This window comes from Augochlora pura, chromosome 7 (assembly GCF_028453695.1).
Source record: "Augochlora pura isolate Apur16 chromosome 7, APUR_v2.2.1, whole genome shotgun sequence".
NCBI lineage: Eukaryota > Metazoa > Arthropoda > Insecta > Hymenoptera > Halictidae > Augochlora > Augochlora pura.
In genome coordinates, this window is record NC_135778.1 from 39139922 (window position 1) to 39162065 (window position 22144).

At 36.7% G+C, this 22144-nt stretch overlaps 3 protein-coding genes across 7 annotated transcripts in view; 1 reads left to right on the top strand and 2 right to left on the bottom strand.

The window, feature by feature from the left end:
• Positions 1 to 81: 81 nt before the first annotated feature.
• Positions 82 to 14555, bottom strand: LOC144472573 (uncharacterized). The gene is made up of 10 exons (XM_078185786.1): positions 14388 to 14555; positions 11576 to 11885; positions 11322 to 11499; positions 3787 to 4078; positions 3428 to 3684; positions 3179 to 3363; positions 2840 to 3101; positions 2414 to 2591; positions 2054 to 2279; positions 82 to 1961 (listed from the first exon to the last, which is right to left on the bottom strand). The coding sequence occupies exons 1-10, from the start codon at positions 14512 to 14514 to the stop codon at positions 1679 to 1681; spliced, it is 2298 nt and encodes a 765-aa protein (XP_078041912.1). The 5' UTR covers positions 14515 to 14555; the 3' UTR covers positions 82 to 1678.
• On the top strand, positions 5828 to 11191 carry LOC144472574 (general transcription factor II-I repeat domain-containing protein 2-like). 2 transcript variants are annotated; one of them, XM_078185787.1, is made up of 2 exons: positions 5828 to 6367; positions 9257 to 11191. In XM_078185787.1, the coding sequence occupies exons 1-2, from the start codon at positions 6104 to 6106 to the stop codon at positions 10823 to 10825; spliced, it is 1833 nt and encodes a 610-aa protein (XP_078041913.1). In that variant the 5' UTR covers positions 5828 to 6103; the 3' UTR covers positions 10826 to 11191. The 2 variants fall into 2 exon arrangements, with proteins under 2 accessions (XP_078041913.1, XP_078041914.1); XM_078185788.1 differs by lacking the exon at positions 5828 to 6367 and adding an exon at positions 8625 to 8761.
• A 560-nt stretch (positions 14556 to 15115) lies between the features above and the next one.
• Positions 15116 to 22144, bottom strand: part of Kibra (WW and C2 domain containing protein kibra) — a 52063-nt gene continuing 45034 nt past the window's right edge. For all 4 annotated transcript variants that reach the window (XM_078187690.1, XM_078187692.1, XM_078187693.1 and 1 more), the window contains 6 exons: positions 21769 to 21855; positions 20515 to 20704; positions 19888 to 20349; positions 19432 to 19647; positions 18633 to 19111; positions 15116 to 18505 (listed from right to left, as the gene is read on the bottom strand). In XM_078187690.1, coding sequence (XP_078043816.1) covers positions 18055 to 18505; positions 18633 to 19111; positions 19432 to 19647; positions 19888 to 20349; positions 20515 to 20704; positions 21769 to 21855 — 1885 coding nt within the window. In that variant the 3' untranslated portion in view covers positions 15116 to 18054. The remainder of the gene's footprint in view (positions 18506 to 18632; positions 19112 to 19431; positions 19648 to 19887; positions 20350 to 20514; positions 20705 to 21768; positions 21856 to 22144) is intronic.

Genomic DNA, 22144 nt, shown 5'->3' on the forward strand with positions numbered 1-22144 from the left:
TTTAATAAAATTATGGTAAAGATGATTATCTGGACTGGCTTTAATGGCGGTGTTCAAGAAAATTTAAGTCGCAAGTTTATTTTTATTAATGTTTAATTAACAAAACATGATACATAATAGGTATATATAAATAACAATAGTTAACATAATTAAAATAATTTGAACTTTACAAAATAACAAGATACATACAATTAATTGGAATTAAATTAGTAAATTTAATAAAACAATTTACTCATAGAATGCATATTTGAATTTCTATATAATTAAGATTTGATGCATTATTCTCTGCACAAATGTCCATTCTACTATTATGAAATCCAAGTGTTATTTTGTCAGGTATACGTCATTGTGTACTAAGGAATTTTATTAGCTCCTGACTACAAGCGGTATAATTCGATTTATAAATATCCACCAAGTTGTCAATTTTTCACGTTTGACATTTTTATTATCGGTTCGAATTCACAATCCGTCCGTATCGCTATAGTTCGTCTTTAAAGTGTTAATAAATTATGTCATTTTATATAATTAATTAGCAAAAATTAAATAACTGTATGTATATATAATTCCTCTATGCGTTGTGCCTATCAGTTATAGGAAAAATAATAAATTTTCTAACATGATAATGTAGCTACAACTTGCAACTTATTATGTTCAATAAGCTTACGAGTATTTTTCTTTAAAATGAGGATTAGGTCGTTATATTTACAAAATTATATAACTTATATCGCAATAACTTAAAATTCTACAACATTAATCGTGAAATTTGATCATTATTTTGTTTTAAATATATTGTATATATACATATATATTTAAAATAATTCCCTTTGTTTCTACTAGCTTATTTCTGGTTAATTTTTATTTTATCTAAATAATACGTTTTTCCGTAAACAATTTTCATGAACACAATAAATAACAATAAATTAAATTCTACTCTATGTAATTCTATCGTTTTTATTGTTTATCATTATTACTTAGTGAAATTATAAGTAAAAAATGATTTAATTCTAGCGTTTTCTTATATCATATTCAGTCACAGTGAATTATAATGCGTATGTACAATGAAATGGGCAGAGAGGTATAATAATGAATATACAAATATATGAAGTACTAAATAACATAAACGTGACGCGAATATATAGTTGCTGATTGTATCTGCTTACTTAATCTTATCCTTTAGGTAAATATGATTTAGTTTTCCCTGTTACAAAATAGCCGAAATTTTTTATTACATTTTTGATACATGAATGTTCAATACTTTTCTAATATATTGCATCTAAAGGAACCCAATTTTTACAATGTTAAAGATCTCGTTATTTATCTAGAAATATTAATGCTCAAAATCAAAATTAAATTAAACTTAATGCACAATTAAGTATTATGAAAAATTTCATATTATTTGCCTCAATTTCTTATGTATAGCTATGAAAAATTATTAAAATATTAAAAAGTGATACAAATATAGTATAGCAAAATTATATGATCTCTCAGTTATCAGCTCAGTAAAAATCGATAATGCTAATTATATTTACATGGTATTATAAATGATTTAAAACGTTATTTTGAAACGTTTCATTAATTAATTGAGATGAGTTGTGCTTACTGCATTGTTATAATCTAAACTTAATGTTTAGTGATGACTTAGGCTGTTTTTATTTCATTTCTTCACGATACTCGAATATTAAGAAGAAAATTTTTCAAGTTCTTTTTTGATCGAAGCAATTAATGGAACCGCAGGATCTTCAGGTGGAAGTTGACAATGTAAAAGTATACGTTTGGTATCTATGTCCGGTACATTTGGTCTATGAAATGGACCGGCACTTAATGGTCTAGAGCTCCAACCACCATGAGATTGAACTTGCCCCGAATGACCATTTTCTGTTACATTTTCTTCAGTATTACTTCGAGGTAACGATGCATGATGCTGTATATCATCTATTTCCATTGTTGGCGAGGATGCAGGACTAAATAATGCAATGAACAACAAGATATAATAAAATTACCAATTATACAAATATAATAGACCAACATAGAAATTTTATAAAGCTATAAGTACCTAATGTGAGTAGATCTTCCTCTAGTCTTTGAAAATATAGGAAGAACGTCGGGAACGTATACTGCTGAATTCGGTTGTGCGGCACATGTTGGCATTTCCGAACTCTGTTCTCTACTTCCAAACAGACTGAATGAATCTTCCAACAGCTCATGAAGCCTTCTCTTAGCTCGTCCAACAGGACCAGCCGATGTACATGTTATTTCATCAGTTTCTGATGTGCCATTGCCTGAAAACAATATAATTTTTGTCCCAAGGTTTTGTAAAGATTACGTGAAACAAGCTCTAGTTCTCTCACAAATTCAAATAATGTAAGCTTTTATTATTACTATAAGTAAAAGAGAGGAATCAAGTGTTATATACCCTCTGTAGATAGTGTATGTCTTCGAAGATTCCAAACTATAGGACCAACTACTCCAGGATCTTTCATAGCGCTCGAAGTTCGTGCAAAGAATTTGTTATTAATTTTACTACCTCTGTAGGAATCAATGTCATTGTCTCGTCTCTCTAGTTCAGGAGAATCTATATCCAAATGCCTGACCTGTAAAAGAAAATTTATTTAATTACATAAACTTGTATATGATTTGGCACCAACCACCTTGTATATGCCAAATCCAAGCCAAATCTTATATAGCGCCACTTGTCACGTGACCGCGATCGACCTGCCCTCTTCGAACGCTACAAGGTTCCGCGAAGATTTGCCATTAATTTGTTAGCGTCGCGCGCCCGGTACCAATTACTAAGCACATGTCTGTTATTCTTTTTGACAAAAGACAACTTGCTACGTACCATAACTGGTTCCAACACCCTAGAAAGGGGTTCGACGCTTTTCATATTCGGGAATTGTTTACAATTTGGCATAGATAAGTAAGAGTGGGGCGAGGCACTAGCTTCTTCTTCTTCTTCTTCTTCCTCTTTATCTCCTTCGTGTCTCATGTAATTGGTTTCCAAAGACTCTAGAGCTTCTAAATGATCATCTATGACATACGTTGTGTCCGATGTCCTTGGCAAATCCACCGCGTTTGTCCGCAACACTCTTCCATGTGTCAGTCTATAAAGCAATTGAATCGAACCTCACAGTATTCAAATTTCTGATGAGTAAAAATCTAAGATATATCTTGTTCATACCTTGTCTGTTTTGAAGAATGCTCTTCAAATGTCGTTTTATTTGGCTCGTGCGTCCTTCTTTTCTGTTCTTCTTCGTTATCGCTAGAAACTTTATGAATTCCTACATCGAAAGTATCAGTAGCTTCAGGAATAGTTGGAGTCCTTGGCATACTTCCTGGGGTGTTGCTTTGGCTACTATCTTCAGTCTGTGAAAAACGACGAAAGTTATAGAATGTTAAAATAATGCTTTCCTTAACTTAAATAACTCGCCTTAACATCTATCTCTGATGTGGAAAAAACACCATTATCGCGACCATTAGTCGTCGATATGTAGTCTGGCTTTTTTCTTAAAATGCTACGATTCGGGGGTGCTGCTACTGCACTGTGAGACCTTTTTCTTTTCGCCGTGAATATTAATCCTATAAGCAGGATCGCTAAGAGAATGAAACCAGCACTGGCTGCTCCAATTAATAGCCATGCGTCTCTTTTTCTTGAAAGTGCCAATGGACGAGTCTCTTTCAAATATGCTGTACACAAAAAACAGATGTAAGGATATAGATATAGATATTAATCAATTTTATTGTTGTTCTAGGAACACGGGATTATCTTTAAATAATATTGCTACTTACGTTCGCTTTGTATAAGAACTGGCGCGCCGAGTTCTAATGCAACTTCTTGCGGCGATAAAAGAGCCATGTCTCTGGCAGCTGTTTCGGCAGGTACAGGTTTTCCACCTAGGTGAACAGAATAAATCAACCTCGTAGCACCGTTTTCAGTCATGCTTGTATTTTGCATTCTAACTTGAACAATCTCTTCCGTTGAATAATTGAACGAGCGTATTTCGGAACGCTTGTTTGCATTCTTTCCATCGATATCATTTGCTATCAATTTGCTCGAAACTGGCCGGCTCCTCGGAGGAATCTGAAAGTTGTTCATCACGCAAAATAAATTTATTAAAATTAGGTTTCTTTTATTTTTCGATATATTTGCAAAATAAATTATTGCTACCGATACGTTGAATAACATAATAAAATAATTCAGTGATTGTCTAGTATATTAGTCCCTTTATTACGTAAAAAGATTTAACTTCTTTCGAAATTAGAAATTTAATCTTTTTACGTGTTTAAAATTCGCTTTCATTCCTTCATTGATCTCATTGCGTTTTTTAGTTAATTTAAATTACTATAATATTTACGCAACATGATTTTAAAATTAATAGGTCTCTTTATCTTTTCATTTCGAATTATTTTAAACATGTACGCGCGCAAGTTTTTCGCTGTGGCTGGGAAGGTGAAGATATCATCGAAGTTAGTAATGGCTCGTTTACATAAAACTTGGATGTGTAAAAACATGCACTGAAGATTATGCTTTGTTTGCAATTTCAGAAGTTTTATGGAACTTCTGAAATTTTCTACCATTATTTTATAGATTTTTACAATCTTTGTACATGGTTGAACGAAGGATAGCCTTCGGGCTCGTTTTCACGGCATCGCTTTTGCCAATCGGCATTGCCAGGTAGCGACGGCTTCCGTTTCTGCTTGGGTCGATGGCGAACGGTACGAAAAGCCAAACGGCGGTATTTTTGAATTGAGCTACCGACTTCGTCGCTAAGTACCATAATAGGTACTCGTATCCTTCTGGCAAGATATCATTTGATATTTACCGACATCAGATGGAAAACAAGTCGGCATAGCATTTGGCGTCTCAAGTGGAAGCTGTACTTTTCTCAAGAGACAGTGAATACTTCAAGCTTCAAAGAAATACGCACTGAAGAAAATGAAAGGGGTGGGTATACGTATATGGTTTAAGTTGCGAGACAGTCCTACATAACTAATCTATGGCAATGGAAGAATGCAAAGCACTGCTTAAAAGCAAAGTCGAAAGTGGTGAGTGCTATGTAGTAAAATCGAGTAGCAGATGAGAGATTCGATCATCTCATAGACAAATACAACCACCATGAAAATTGCCATCACATATACGAAGTGTATACAAATTCCTTATTGCACCGTTACGTAAAATGGCTGACCACCCCACCCTCGATGTCCAGGAGACGACGAAAAATATTGTCGTGCCACTATATGTATGTCTGTCTTCCATGGTGGAGCTGATCGCAGCGCCACATATATATCGAGTAACGCTCAGCCTGCAATCGACTTGAGTTTTTAATTTCTAACACATTAAAAACTAATTAACTGTTATGCTAATATTATCATTAACGAACAAATGATTGAGAAATTTGTGTTCTATCATCACTGTCACGCCTAAAGAGATTTTGACAGAAGTTGCAGGTTAAGATGCGCGAACAGCCAAGATACCGTTATTTGTAACATCTCACAGGAAACGTCAATAAAGCACAACTATTTCTTTGATAAATATCTCAGATTAGTTACAGTATAGCATACAGTTATTTATTTACAGTTTTCATGAATTTTATGGAAAATGAAAATTTAAGTAAATACCATTCAAGTTATTCCACTGTTACACGCACTATATAAGTATTTGTGCAGACTGCTGTCGGATATACGATTGTTGTCGTATTGTGCCCCATGGTGCACGCAGGATTCATGTTTTCGCATGTCGTTGCGAATCATAGCACCGACGCTAAAGACTAAAACTGGTGCGCGCTCTATTGTCCTACACGGTAACACGTGTGCAGTTTCCCCACCATGTGGCCATTGCTCCGGGAGGCGTGGCTTCGTGCTCCTGTCTGGCTATCTGCCCGAACAGAGCAAAAACTGCTCTTGGGAGCGAGTTGGTCAGGCCTGCTCCGAGAGGTCGGTGGAAACGTGGAAACTTCAACAACCGCGGGCGTTCCATTAATTTACCCACGTAAACGAATGGGAGAGTGTTTATCAGGCGGGGGTTCGATTCGAAAACAACTGGTTCGAATAGATCATTGATATTCTTACATTTAAGTGTGAAAGTCCCGAACCATTACCTTTAATCATGGATGAACCATCGACATCCACACCGAAACGCCATTTTAAACCTGCATGGGAAGAAATGTATTTCTTCACTGACCATAGAGGAACACCGAAGTGCCTTATCTGCCGCAAGGTATTCAATTCATTGAAAAAGTACAATCTCCAACGACATTATAACAGGTATCACGAGAAAGATTACGGCGGATATTCGCGCGAGGAACGTTTCGCGGAGGTGGACAGGCTAAAATGTAAGCTGCTGGACATAGAGGCCCTTTTGCTCGAAGAGGTAAGAATCATTATGAACACAATAGACTTGCGTCTGGACAAAAAGTATTTGATAAATAAACCGAAACGAAGCGATATTGTTGAATCGCCTACAACGAGACCTAAGAAATGTTTTCGTCAATACTAAACAGCCTAAAACACTATTTTTATTTATTTAAAAAAACAGAATTGATACGTACTCTACCATGTGCATTATTTTATAAAGCTTCTATATATTTTTATAATTTGCACATATAATAAACGATTCAATTAATAAAAGAGAATATTTATCGTTTTCATAGTATTGTTTTTAATTACCCAAAACCAGTTCGGATTTTAGTTATTTAATAACTGCGTCCCAGAATTTTTAAATTTACGCAAATAGCTTTTATGGTGTCATAGCAATCGTGCTAATTTGTTTAATTGAATATTTCTTGCCAGAGGTGAAAATTCTTGCTAAAATTGTAAATGCTTTATAAAATAGTTGGAAAATTGTTAAAGAATTATTCTTGATCGAAAAATCGAATTTTTCTATCGTCGTTTTAGTACTCGCTTGTGTTTTTCCACATGACACAGATAAGACTGAAACATATCGAGAGAGCGAGCGAGATGATGTATCGCGGAGTGAGAGCAAGGGACCCGTCGGGCGGCTTCCGAATCGTTTGAACCAGAATTGAATGACGAACGGAATGACGGCGTGTTACTTTGTATTTAAAAATTTTCTTTTGTCCGCTATGTTTTCATGAGATTCAATTCATCGATTTTGCCTCAAAAGAAGCGAATTCCAACAATTTAGTGTTACTTTTTTACTATCAAAAAATAGCGTGTTGTGATTATACGAAAAGGTCGAAACAATACACTAAACATATACAATATGGCCGACTTATGACAGTTCCAAAGTTGGTTGTAAGATCGAATAAATTAGATAGCGATACATAAATTTTAAAATTAAAGATACATAATTTTCAAGAATTCGATAGGTTAATGTGGGCATTGTATATTAATTTGCCCATATATTTTTTTTAAAATATCTTTGTTCATCTCCAATGGGTAATTCTGTTGAACAAGTGTTAATTAACCAGATAGAATAGACAAAAAAATAAATAAAGAACGTAAAGGCATTTTCAATCACTATAAGTACAAATATACGATTCAATATGTTATCCGCGAGTTTCTGAAAAATTTCTATGACAATTTCGTTAGATTCTGTAATCGTAATAGTGTATTTTTAATTAATGTACTACCTATACTTTTTGATATGAAACAATTTAGTTTAAAAAATATTTCGGTACAGAGTTAATTTTTAATATACTTCCAAATTTCGATATGTGTTCCGTCGGCCACGCTATGATCTAATAGTACTCTATTGTTCTCAATATTTGGGTACAGTATGCAAAGGTACCCTTTCTTCGTGGAATTAATAACATTTGTTCCATGAGATAAGCGAAGTCATGAATAAAACTTTAAGAATCGGCATCGATCGATATTACGGCGGCTTCAGCAGCCTAGTTCAGCTTGGACACGCAGCGTGTTTCTACAAGGTGTCCTAAAATTATTTTAATGACTCCTGTGGTCGATTGAAGTAACTCAGTTAACACATATTCGTCCAAAAATGTATCATTTGTATATTACAGAACATAATTGGCTCTCGTTCTTTTAATTCTAAATAAATTAAATTATAATTTTTACCAAACAGAAATAATTCCAACAAAGAACTGATTTCATCTAATAAAAAAAAGAATAATAACTTTGTATTTTCAGTAATTTATTTCAACCTTCTGTGGATCTAATTTTGTTTAACTTTAGAAAGCAAAAGAAAATTGAAAATTTATGATTTCAGGAATCACCTCTTTGCAAGAATTAAAATAATTATGGGACACCCTGTAGAACCACTTATCGATCTGTTGTAAAATAATTTTGTTTATACCTTATATAATTTTTATAAAGGGTTGACTAGAAACCTGTGGCTTCTTTCGATAAAAGTTGCAATAAATAAATTTGACCCTTTGATCTTAATTTCCGAGGTCAATTTTACGGTCCCCTTTTTTTTAGAAAATTTCCATAATATAGTGGTATCGTGCTATAGTCACTGTAACATAATTTTGTATACATTCTGTACTTTTCCTGTACATTTATGACGCGGTACGAAATAATCGCGTTGAAGGAATGTTGATTGTAACATTCAACAATTTATGTACACTTGGCTGACGCCTCTTATGGCTTTTCGTTTAGGTACGGAAACAAAGACAATATAGTCGATGATCGAGCAAAAGCGAAAAATAAAACCAATACGTAATATGGTGGAACCGACATTCCTATCGTAAGAACCATCTACACGGGGTGCACTTAAATGCGTGTACACGTGCAAATTACCTCGGAGGCCATGGAAATGGTACAAAAGGACAAAATTTTCACTGTAGGTGTGTTCTTGTTATACGAATAACGTAAACGATGCAAGAATTAAACTTGTTAAAAAAAAAGAAAACTAAACATACCATCGCGTACGTTCTTTTCCAGAATCATTTCTTAACTTATTCATCGATATTCGACAGCCTATAAACAACCTATAAATTTACAAAAAAAAATTCACTCGCACTGAAATGATTGCTCCCTCTTACCATTTAATTTTGAAAATGTTCTTTTACATCTGCAACAGTCCTCGAGACGATTAACCGTGTGTGCGTTCTCACGCTCGAATTGTACACTTCTCGCACGCAAGAAGTTGTCAAATTGAGATTACAAATTACGATCGCTTCTTTTGTACTTCGTTCAGTACTTTTACTCTATACGGTTAACGCAATTATCCGATAGCTCTGTCATATATTTCCCAATCTTGTTTGCCAATGTAAGCGAATGAATTTCTTGATATCGTTTAGAGAACTAATATTATATGAAATTATTTTCATTGTAGGAGGAGAAGTTGCGGCGGAACGAGCCAGAGGTGCGAGCCAGCTACAACATCGCGTTAGAGATCGCGAAAGCCGGACGATCGTTTTCCGACGGGGAATTCATCAAGAAATGTCTGCTGGCGACCACCGAACAATTATGGCCGGACGCCGTCCAAACGGTGCAGGAAGTGAACGTCTCCAGTCAGAGGATCCGCAGCTGTATCCGCGAGATGGCCAACAACGTGACGCAACAGTTGATCGCGATCTCGAGGAAGTTCGTCGCGTTCTCGTTAGCCCTCGACCAACTGACGAACGTGCTCGGCCCGTCGCAGCTGGCTGTTTTCATTCGCGGCGTGGACGACACGTTGACGGTCACCGAGGAACTGTTGGAGGTGTTTCCGCCGGGTGAATCGACCAGGGGCGAAGACATCGTCTCTTGCGTGGAGGAGGCGATCGAACAGAACAATCTAGATTGGTGCAAGCTGGTCGCGGTCGCTACGGACGGCACGCCCGCCATGGTGGACAGCCACGCCGGTTTCGTCGGCTGCCTACAATCGAAGCTACGAAACTTGGCGGTACCTCAGGACGTGGTCGCTATACACGCTATCATCCATCAGGAGAGTCTCTGCGTCAAGTGTATCCAATTCAATCACGTCACGTCCATCGTCGTGCAAGCGATCAATTTCATACGGGCGCACGGTTTCAAGTGCTGGCAGTTCCGTTCGTTTTTAGAGGTCCTCGAGCAAGAGTACGGCCAGTTACCGTATTACATCGACGCCGAGACGATCGGCCGCGCGAATATATTAGAAAAGTTTTACAATCTCCGCACGGACATTCATTACCTGATGGGTGTAGCGGGCTACGTGGTGCCGGAACTGCAAGACGGCGATTGGATCGCCGACTTGTCGTTCATGTGCGACATGCTCCAACATCTCAGTATACTGAACGAGTCGTTGCAAGAACAAGGGAAGACGATCATTAATTTGTACGACTCGATCGAGTCGTTCAAATTGAAACTGAAGTTCTGGATAGAGCAGCTGGAGCGCAGAAACACGTATCATTTCACGAAATTGTCGACGGTCACCACCGAGATCAAGTTCGCCAAATATATAAATGTTTTGAAAAATTTTAGCGATGAGTTCTCGTCGAGATTCAGCGAAATTTCGAAAATAGAAAACGATTTCAATGTTATAACTATGCTGTTCTCCATCGACTTGGAATTGGTGCCGTCTCATTTACAGTTAGAGATCATCGATTTAAGATGCGACAGGAACTTGAGGCACGAGTTCATGAACAAATCGGACATACTGAGCTTTTACAAAAACTTTCCGAAGTCTAGGTTTCCCGGTTTACACATGTGCGCGGCCCGTTTGATCGCCATGTTCGGCTCCACGTACATCTGCGAGAAGTTCGCCACCGTGTCGAAGAAAACCGGGAACTCTTATAAATACGTGATATCGGATCACGACTTAAAGGACGTGAAGAACACCGTCATTTTGGGTACAGTCGAGACCATAGTACCGAATATAGTGGAGTCGATCGAAAGGCACGTGCCACCCGAGCACAGCATATGCGTTATAACCGACAATTAAATTATTTGACCTAGGATAATTTATGCGAATTTATGACTTTATAAGTAAATCGATTTTATTTTTTTTTCTATCGATTTTTCGATAAATTCCAAACACGCTGAGCTCTTTATTAAATTTTGTTAATATTCTTATCACGTTATGTTTTGCACATTTGTATTCATTATGCATGTATACACACGTATTATACTTTGTATCTAGATCATGATTGTAAATAGTCTGCGCGTCGTCGGATTAGAACGAATCAAAGTATTGTTTAAAATATGTTACTTTGATAAGGACAAGTAAGGAGTCCTTGTAAGGATTATTAATTAGAAAAGAAAGACATTTTGTCTATTCCTGCTATTAAAAGATGTCTCCGTAAAAGAAATACAGATTGATCCAACCACTACTATGTTTATAAATTTTACCTCGTGCAGCAAGCAGTGATCTAATAATACTAAATGTGTAGTAAGTTTGGACCAAGTGAAAGCAATTGGAAAGACGGCATAAAAAATACCTTGTTCGCGGCTAGCAATCGTTCGTCCACGGATCTTTGGAAACGGGGATCCGTCTGCAGAAGTCCTAGATGACGTTGTTGTTGCCTCGAGAACGCAGTCCGATATAAACGCGCCAGTTTCAGCTCAATTTTAGGTGGCACCGCCTCACCGGCACGAAGAACAGTTAACAGCCAGTATCTGAAAATAAGAGATAAAATTTTGTACAGAACGTCCTAATACAAACATAATATAATATAAACAGAAAGATAAAAACCTTGGTCCGGGATCTTCCGTAACAATGATACCAATATTTTGATTCTGGTTGTCGTCCAGTCTTGGCGTCGGCTCGATGCACGTGGTACATTTCGTATCGTTCGAACTAGGCGGACTTTCAGGTTTTATATCGTTGTCGTCTTTTTCTTCGGCGGGCAGGTAAATCGTTACCGTATGGTGTGCTGTTCTAGTTTCGTAAAAGGGCTGATTCGAGTCCACCCACGGCGGAGCATTTTCCGCGTCGGTCCAAAAGAAGTCCTGCAGATGAACTCGTCGTCCTGGCAGATGCTCGATAACAATTATTTCGTCCTCTGGAAACAGAAATATTTATTTTCCTATAAATCGTGAAACGCAGTTGATGTTTGGATAGTAAAATAATAATATAAATAAAATATTCTAGGAAAAGAATATTATAAAATAATAATAAAAATAAAATATTCTAGGAAAAGTCGATTATCGATCCGCAAACTTCGGGAATAATCAGAATAATAAAATAGCCTAAATTTATTTACACTTAAATCTATTCCTATCAGTTAAATTATTCAGAACGAAAACGAAGATAACACTATTTCAAATATTATTTTAAGTAATAAGTTATTTTATTTTATAATTATTTGTATCAATCATTTAATATAATTATGAGCGAAATAAGAGTTCTTGAGAATTAGGAAAAATAATAATTAAGAAAAATAGCTGCCAACACTCTTAAATAGTAAAAAATCCTAGAATAATTAAGAATTTCGATTTTCGATCTCGGCGAGCTATTTTATTCCGCGTTTGTCCTGTTACTTCTGCGACTTTGTTTTGTTATGGCAACCTGATTTCACGGTCGGTTTGCAGTTCCGGCCCGGATGCATTGTACGTGCATGGCTCGTATACTCTGTCATCTACAATCTACGTTTTTATAATTAGTCTTTAGAATGTTCATCGGAATGCAGTAGTATTCGCGTTCACACGTGTACGCTGCGACGAATTAATTTTCAAGCGGCAGCTGTTTTGCAAATTTCCGTAAAATTTCTTTTAATCGCGAAACACACGTTCATCTTTTTTGTTTCGTATACGCTGGCAATAACAGCGATCATCCCGACAGAATAGAATGACCAGCTCGTGAGGGTTTTTTTTCGTCGGGGACTCTGTTTACCTTCGACGCGTTTTGCTTATGGTAACCAAATACTTTACAAGGTTTTTGTGAACTTGGGGGGTGTATCTCTCACGGTGTGCATCTTAGCTGAGCTTGGGTCGCGATGGCTGTGTTAAATCAATATGAAACCGAGTTCCTATGGAGAAAATAAAGTAAATTGGTACCGATTGATCCTTAGCTACGTCAGGTTATGTTAGACGCATTCCCTGTCGTTAGACATCTGTCTCTGCCAGAAAATCGCTCGGTAATTACGCGATCACGAAGCAACGATACCGTATTGCGAACGCTCATTTATCACGGAACAATTTTCTATTTCATCCGAATAATGTAACGGCGCTATATAAACCATATTTGAATCGTATCAATCGGTTCTAACAATTACCTCATATTAATGGATTTTTACAAGAAATGCTTCACGCTCTACAATCCATTATTTTAATGTTTGATTCTTACGTACACATATCCATGGATTTGTATACATATACGTAAACAAAATATAATATACACATATACAAATAGATCAATGAGAAGTGTGATCAATAATAATCGATCGATTATTAATTTCATAGATTCCACCAACTATGTATTTTCGAATTCTTATCGTTCCTTTATTGGAATGTGCGTTAAAGTTGCCGTTAATATTTTGGCAATGTAAAACAAAATCTTTAGAAGATTGCGTTGCTTGTGCCGCCGATATTACATCGCGTGGAAATTAGAGTATACGTATAGTTGCGTACTTACGTACAGCACGATAGAAGTGTATGCGCACGTTAGAAAGCGTGCCGCCGATAGGAATAATATCGATTCGTTGACGAACACCTGCAGCTTATCCTTGAATTATTTAAGCTCTTTCTCTCCCCCTCTATCTCTCTTCCCTAGACCGTGCGATGACTAAAAACGTCTAACATTTCAGTCAACTCTCCTCGATCGAATGTTTACTAAATTTCGAATTACACGCTGATCAGAAAATACTGTATGTTTTAATCTTCAGGCGTATAATACATGTACGTATGCACAGAGAATGTGTGCGGCGGGTCAAACGAAATATTCTTGCACAATAGCGTACCGTGTATGCATAGACAATGGTACCTGAACGTGGATGAACGCTGATCCTGCGATACGAACGATCGATCCGGTTGACAAGCTTTATTTTGCATTAGTACCGCGACACGGTGGTCGTTCCGTATTTACACAAATAATACGAGAACACGAACGCACACGCGAGACCGGGAAACCCATTCGCGGCTCACCTACAATATAGTCGAAACGATAACAAAACGCTTCGCAACTATTGGTTGAAACTTGTTGCATCCAAAAAAGAAAATTCGTACGATCGCAACGCGATTGGAGCATTGCCAAAGGACCTGCTTCTCGCTGTTTAACACGTGATATACTCGTCCGAGAATCAGATAAACATCCCAAAACTTGACGGTAGATGACTTGTACAGAGAATGATGGATAGAGAAAGAGGGAGAGAGAAAGAGAGAGAGAGAGAGAGAGAAAAGGGAAGAAATAATCGTAAATTATGACACGCTGTACATTAAGCAGAATATGTTTCGGGAGGCTGGATTCCTCGTGATTCGATCGTGCGACGTAAAACGAAAAAATTACGGATCGGTTCTCGATTTGTTGCACGATTATTGTTATAAGAAGGAATGAAATGGAAACTGACCAGCTCCCGGTGGAAGGGAGGCTTGCACTCTCGAGACATTTGTATTCTGTAGTAGGAAGATTACGATTTGTACGATCGCACCGAATGAAACCGAAAACACGGAACATAAAACACCGCAAAGCAGCATTGCGGCCGCCGCGCAGCGCTCCACTCTAACTAAGGAGAGGGAAACGCTGTCAACGATCCGGCTTGGCTACCCGGCTAATCCAAATGGCCCGTGGATCGTGAATCGTCGCGCCAACTCAACTGTTTCGAACATGCGCGCCCCGTACACCTTTTTCCGCTCCCCGTATTTCCGTGATTTCGCATGTTCCCGCCGCCGAAATCTTTCCCGGAAACAACATAACATCTGTTCCATAATTATACACGTATACACAACCGTAGGAACCGATTAAAATACGCGAACGTTAATATATTCGGAATTGAAACGGACAGAAACTTTCTCAGATGCCTATCGATGCAGTTGATAAACTGGTTGTTCATATAATATGCATTTCTTTTATAGAAACAGGAGTTTAGAAGATATTGCAATTATGTATATAACATATATATCACGATGTAAATTAAATTGTATCAATTTACAGTGGAGGATATTAATATTATAAGTATATATAATTTATTTTTACAATATCCTGCTATCGAAACGTTCTATCGCTTAATCGTTGAAGGAGTTAGAAGGATGCATTGATAATTGGTAAACGGACAGAGAAACTCATCATACAAAATAATATGGCAAGAATATACTATATTTTCCTTTTAATCATTACCGTACGAATCGTTACAGTTTCATCGTTATCATTAGTTGTAGATCGAGCTGCGATTATTTCTCATTTGCCAGATGATGCGGTGTGTACGTGTTGTTCATGGATGTGTATATGTTTGTTGCGAACTTATTTAAATATCGTTACTTATAATTCTTAGTGGTATCAGTACCGTGGTTTATTCAGTTTCTCATTCATTTATTCTGCTTTGTTGTTCACCAGTATATCAATCGTCGTTGCCGGCAAGCATCGCGTTGCCGCCATTTATCATTATCAGCAACATTATCGTAGTTTTTTTATTGTCAATAATTACGAACGCCGCTCTGTCAGCATTGGCACCGATTCGACATCGCGTTTCATTCAACACAACAAGACCAAGTTACACTGGTACTAAACATTATTCATTATTGTAACGCTGTAAATCGATTAGATGAGTATAATAGATACTGCACTTGTGAACATCGTTAGCCTATTATACATATCAATTTGCATCTCGTTCCTCCGGTAGTATAAAAACGCTGCACGAGGTATATACCCGCTCTTCATTTTTTTTTGTTTCGTATCATAAAAATATTATTTTCAAGGACCCTTTGTCTACTCTACACACACTCGTATGCACGTGTACACCTATTCAGACACAAGGTACATAAGGTGTATTAATTGGTATGTATCTATATAGATACAAATAGTATAAATATATCTGTATGTATATCTATATATCCATACAGTTCATGTACTTCTATGTGTATCCATATGTATATTAGGCAAACACGTAAATATTATTACGTGTCGACGCATATATGTGTATACATATTACATACGTATATGTATATTGTATACAAAAACATATGTACTGTCTGCCGCGAGAAAGAAGTTTTGGGGTAGGCCCGCGGCAAAAAAAAAGATGACACCGCTTGTTCGTAATTGTTATCGTGATTCGACCCATGGCAAAGCTAATAATCGCGCAGGCCTAACAAACAAATAAACCCCGTTACATCGAAACGACTTCTTTCCGGCTGTAAAGAGTACATTCCTACAGTCTCGAAAACCTTACTATTTTTCCCCCAATAACTGAATCCTTACTAGGTTCCTCGACACCGAGCTCGCGGAGCAACATTCCTAAAAATAGGAGATGAAACATGAAAAAAGGCTCAAATTTTTCACCGTATGGAATATGGATTTATAAATATATCGCTTTCTCTTTACCCTCGTTCTCATCTTTAAATTGGAAAATTCTACAATTTTCTAATACTTTTGTAATACAAAGGTTAATCTTTTGAAAAAAAAATACCCTTAACACCTTAGACTTTACACTTTACACGTATATACATATGTACGTACAGGGTTGCGCGACTTATCTGGAAATGGGCGAATAACTCGACAAATATGGATAACACGGAAATCGTTTTCAAACGAAAAACATTTATAAATTGCTTGAGTTTCAACTTTTAAATAGGAACTTACATCTTTGGATGTATATTCCTATATTTAGCGTGCAATTTAGACATTCTAAAAATATTACTTACACGTGCATTTTACATTATAGCCAAACTATAAATATAAAAATTCAAACAACATACGTTTCAATACTTTTTCCGTGTCGTTCATATTTCCCGGGACATTTACATGTTTCCAAATCAATCTCGCACGCTGTATATTAATTATAAATTATCATATCAATTTAGCTCTAGTCTATTTCTTTGTTCAAGTTACGACAAACTGTGTTGTTATCAAAACTATTATCAATGCTTCGAGTATGCGTCAACAAAAGTTTTCACTTCGTTCTCTATTTCCTCTGACTTTTTGATTCTCTATATAAACAAAAAGATAATAAAAAGGAACGCTTTTCGTTTGAAAATATTATTTCTAAAATCAAGTGAAATTGTAAGATCGAAAATCGACTGTGTACGCAAGATAATGTCACGTATTACTGTATTATTTTTATTTTATAAAAGTTTCAATGGCGGCAGTTCAACTTGTTTAGTAAAATAATGTGTTTTCAAAACGCAGAAGAAATGAACGAAGCGACGCACAAGATTATCTCGGATGCAAGAGGAATCCGATGGACTTGGTTAATTAATTAAATAATTTTCACATTAATCCCATTTAAATAATTTACGTTCTCATATATACATGTGCATTTTCGCTATTGTCTCAAATATGCCTAGACCTTTCGTTTACGACATCGTGTTATCACATAGATAACCAATAACAATAAAAACGGCGACATCAGTTACTAGAATATAATATAATGTAATATAATATGATATAATATAATATTAATATAATATAACATAACATAATATAATGTAAAGTAATATAATATAGTATAATTTAATATAATATAGCATAATTTAATATAATATAATATAATATCATATAATGTAATGTATATGTAATGTATATGTAATGAATACGTAGCGTATATGTAATGTAATGTAATGTATGTGTAGTGTATATGCGATGTAATGTAATGTAATGTAATGTATTTGTAATGTAAAGTAAATGCAAATGTAAATGTTATGTAATGTAATGTGAATGTAATGTAAATATAATATGATATAGTATAATATATTATAATATGATATAATATAATATAATAATATAATATAATAATAATTTTCACTGTACTAGTCGCACGAATGTTTTCCCGACTATCGTATAATATTTCATTTTTTTTCTCCTTCCGTTATTTTCGCGTCGTTGTGCATGGCAGGCGGAGATTAATAATATCTTGGGAGGAGAAAAACAAGAAAATGGCAGTCCTAGGTACTTCCTTCTAACCGTTTGCTTTTCAATTAAAGCTACGATACTGGTAAGCTGGGTACGTTAGTCATTGAATAAGTTAATGATATATATTTGCCCATTCAAAATAAAATTGAATTACAAGGCCTAGATTGCGAATATTATACTTCTACACCGAGAACTCTGTCGACGACGTATTCATACCTTCTTGGTTCTTTACTGTCGTTCTGCTCGGGCGACTTTGAATTCTCGGCTTGGCCATTTTTCGTGCACTGCAGCTTCGCGGCAACCGGCCGACCCTTCGAATTTATAGTTTTATTTGTACTATCTTCAGCCAGATTCAACACGATACTTTCGTTATTCGTCGCGGCGACGTCGACTCTCGCAGCGGTCACGTTACCGCTAGGAACAGCATTTGGCCGTGAAACCAAATTCGATATAGATTGAGCATCAACTTTAGTGACCAAAGTTTCACTGGTAACTGGTTCCGAGGCGTGTCTCCTGTGGTGGGAAGCCGGCAGAGACGGTCGCAAGGCATTTTCACATGTCGAATCCTCCGGAGGAAGCACGGGAACATTAAGACTAACGCGAGTAAAGAATGCCATTTTCTCCCTGAAACAAACAATTCACGTTATTCTCAAAGTCAAATGAACGAGGACTTTTCTTTCTTTCTTTTTTGTTATTACTTGAAACGACAAAAGAAAAATAATATTATAATATTTAACACTATTAAACGTACTTGAAAGAAATAATATCTGGTTTTCCTTTGCCAGCCTTTGTTTTCCTTAACTTGTAGATCTCTTTCGAGGTCCTTTTCAACATTTTCTCCACTCTCTTATCTTCAGCACTTTTTCCATTTTTACCACTTTCAGCCTGCGCCATGAGACTCTGGAATTTGTGGTCTTCCAGCAACCAGGTAGCAAAGTCGGTGTCTCCTTTTTCTCGCGCCTGCTCCAACCTCTGTTTCAGTTCTCGTAACCGGATGATCTCATCTTGAAGGTTACTCAGTCTAGCATGCTGCGCCTGAAGATCCAATTCGAGGTCCAACGATGTTCTAGCGGTGGGCGGCAAGTTGGTGCACTTCTTCGAGACAGTTTTACAACTGAGCGCGGACGAAGGGCGTCGCCATCTTAGAGATCTTCTCTCGACTGAATTTCGTTGGAAAGGCCCACCTCTTCTATAAAGTGGCATACTGCTATCACTATCACTTCGATTGAGCTGTGAAAACATATGATTGATGGCTAAATCAATACATACATAGAATACATGTTACTACAAATTAAAAATTGTGATTCTAATAGTATTTTTTGACGATTATATGAATTTTACTGTGGTACAATGTACAGAAAAAAATAGCAACACAAATGAATAAAGTTCTATTTTATTATTATTACAGTTCTGTAAACTGTAGAATAATTTTTGTATAAATTATATATATAATGTCATGGTGACGTTAATGATGATATAGTAAATAAAATTCGGGATATTAATAAGTAATATTAATACAATACTACGTTTTGAATGAAGTTCGTACTTACTCGACAAATGTAGTGAGTCTTGCTCACCGCGGCACTCGGAGAGAATGTTTGACTTCTTTTAATGACGATGGAATTTTTATCGTCGTATATACTATTAGGAGTAACGCCAGCTGCCGAAAGTTTCCTTTGTTTCCCTTGTTCCGGTATAAAAATACACTCGGTGTTCGTTTCTTTGTCCTCCGTTTGCTTTGTTTCTTCAGTCAATTCCTCGTCCTCCTGTTATTAACAATTAGATCATTATAGCGAAGGCAGTAATATATTGATTTATTATATTGAGTTACTTAAACATTTGCAAATGTACGTAAGTTCGTATGAAGCTTTTACTACAGTTTAATCCTTGATCAGAAACCAACAAGCAGTTCTACCATTGATGTACAATAAATTGTATTTTGTAAGATATACGAAATAAGCTCTAAAATAAACCAAATCGAGTCGAAAATGAAACAGTGTTAGTACCTCGTGCTCTAACACATCCTCCAAAATATTATCTTCCATCATGAACTCTACAATAATTCCCTCCTCGTCGCTATCCTCGCTGCCGCTCTCGCTACCAGCATTTTCATTTTCTTCTTCAGGACTTCGCAAGCAATTGACCAATTCTTCCAATTTCAATGAAATAGCTGTTTGCAATTCGTCGCATCCTTGATTTCTCGTCAATGTAGACGTCTGCGAGCTGATTATCGTGCTCTCGTCGCTGCTTTCCTCTTTAGTATTTTGAGCGCTGCGATAAACCGATATGTCCGATTCCTGTTTATCGTGCTTGCCTTGTTTGACTATACTAGTAGAGATATTGTTGCAGTTGCTAGTACTCGTACTAGGACTGTCTGGTGGTTGCATGAAACGGAAGGATAGTAGGTTGTACCATTTTATGCTCGGCGATTCCGGACAAAAGTCTGCAAGGGAAACTTGGGCGGATCCCTGCAAAAAGAATCGCCAGAATTACAAATGTTATAATAAAAGAGCGTAACGCGTTATACAGTATATCATAGACTACTAGGAAATTGTTGACGAATTAACTATTTACGAAAACTATTTGTGATATGACAAAAATTATTGCGAAATAGGAAACGTGAAAGTACATACCAAGCACTCCTCAGACTCACTGTCTGTGCACCAAACGTTAACTTGAAGTGTTTTCGTGTACAATTTATTAAGTGGTACTGCAATTGGGAACGTTTCACCGAAGGTTGGTTTATGTAAATCCAGCACTGGTTTCGTACAGTATATGTGGTTAACAGGTAGCCGCATTGGAAGCAGTGCAGCTTTTATATACCTAAACATTGACAGAAAAAACATTTATTATTATCATTATTATTATTACTATACACTAGAATAGAATAATATGCAAAATGGAATATTATTATACGCGTCGGTATTTATGGCGATACTTTCAATTTTTAATTGCATATCTCTATTGTGTATTTCTTTTTTATTTGAAATCTGTCGTTAGCTTCTTGTCATTCATTGTTGCGGCGGAAGAAACAGTATCTACCAAGGACCTACCGTTTATGGGACCACACGTGTTGCTTGCAACCAGATTTGAGCAAGCTTCATTCGACCAACGAATTACGAATAGGAATAACATTTTTGCGCACAGCTATTTTTTAACATCCTCTCTTATATCGCGAGCGGATATGTTCCGGAAAAATGTCGCGCTGATCGCCGAACTCAGATTAAGGCATTAAGATCTGCAGCCATCACGGTGAGTCGCGGAGCGGTACAGGATGTATCTAAAAGCTTGGTCGCTAAATTTTCCCCGTGGAATATTGCCCTGTATGTCGCGCGTGCACGCGTGGTCCCATAGCAGGTGGTCTGGTCCTCTGTAAATGTAGTTTCTTCCGTCGTAACCAACGGTGAAGTGACGTCGCAATCCTGCAACGTCACGCTTATAAGCCAATCTACAGCAAGCAGGGACATGCGAATGTATACACGCAGATTTTCTAAAAACTGTCCACAATTAATATCAACTATCGTACTAATAAATTTTCCAGTTAATGCTAATCAAAAGATGTAATGTACACGATCGACTATTATAGCGTTGATGTTGACTAACGATTACATTTGCTTCTTAAAATACAAGTTTCCTGCATAAGAGGGACGAAAGTTACATGTAACCCGCCAGAGAACATTAAATAAATACAAGATTACATTCGCTTCGATTACTTGAGTTATTCATTATTCATGATTACTCGATCGCTTCGCAATCGTAATCATTAATCACGAACACGTTTCAACGTTGCCAAGATTACAGCTCGCCCAACTCTGCACGGTAATGGCCGTTCATGATCGATGCGTGTTGATGTTTAATATTTTACACAAGTCGCATCGGATACTTACACTTGCGCGTTGTTTGGAGTAAAAAGTGCAGCTAGGTTTCTCGCGCGTTCGATACCAACATGAAGTAGGCCATCGCTTACGGAATACCTGCAATACGTCACTATTTTAGTATACAACATAGAAGGATACACATGCATGCAGTGCACGGTGTTCATTTCCCCGAGAACACGTTGCCAAAAAAACAATGTAAAGGCCAACGCGGGCGAGCCAATATACCGAGCAAGAAAAATCAATAATTTCGTCGAATTCGTTGTTTCGCGTTCGAAATAACTCGGGAGGCGAATTTGGACGATTGGCTCGAAAGTTGCTGGGAAATGAACCGTGGGCGTTGGATCTAATTTTGAATTATTCTTGCAGTTATATATAAATTATGTAT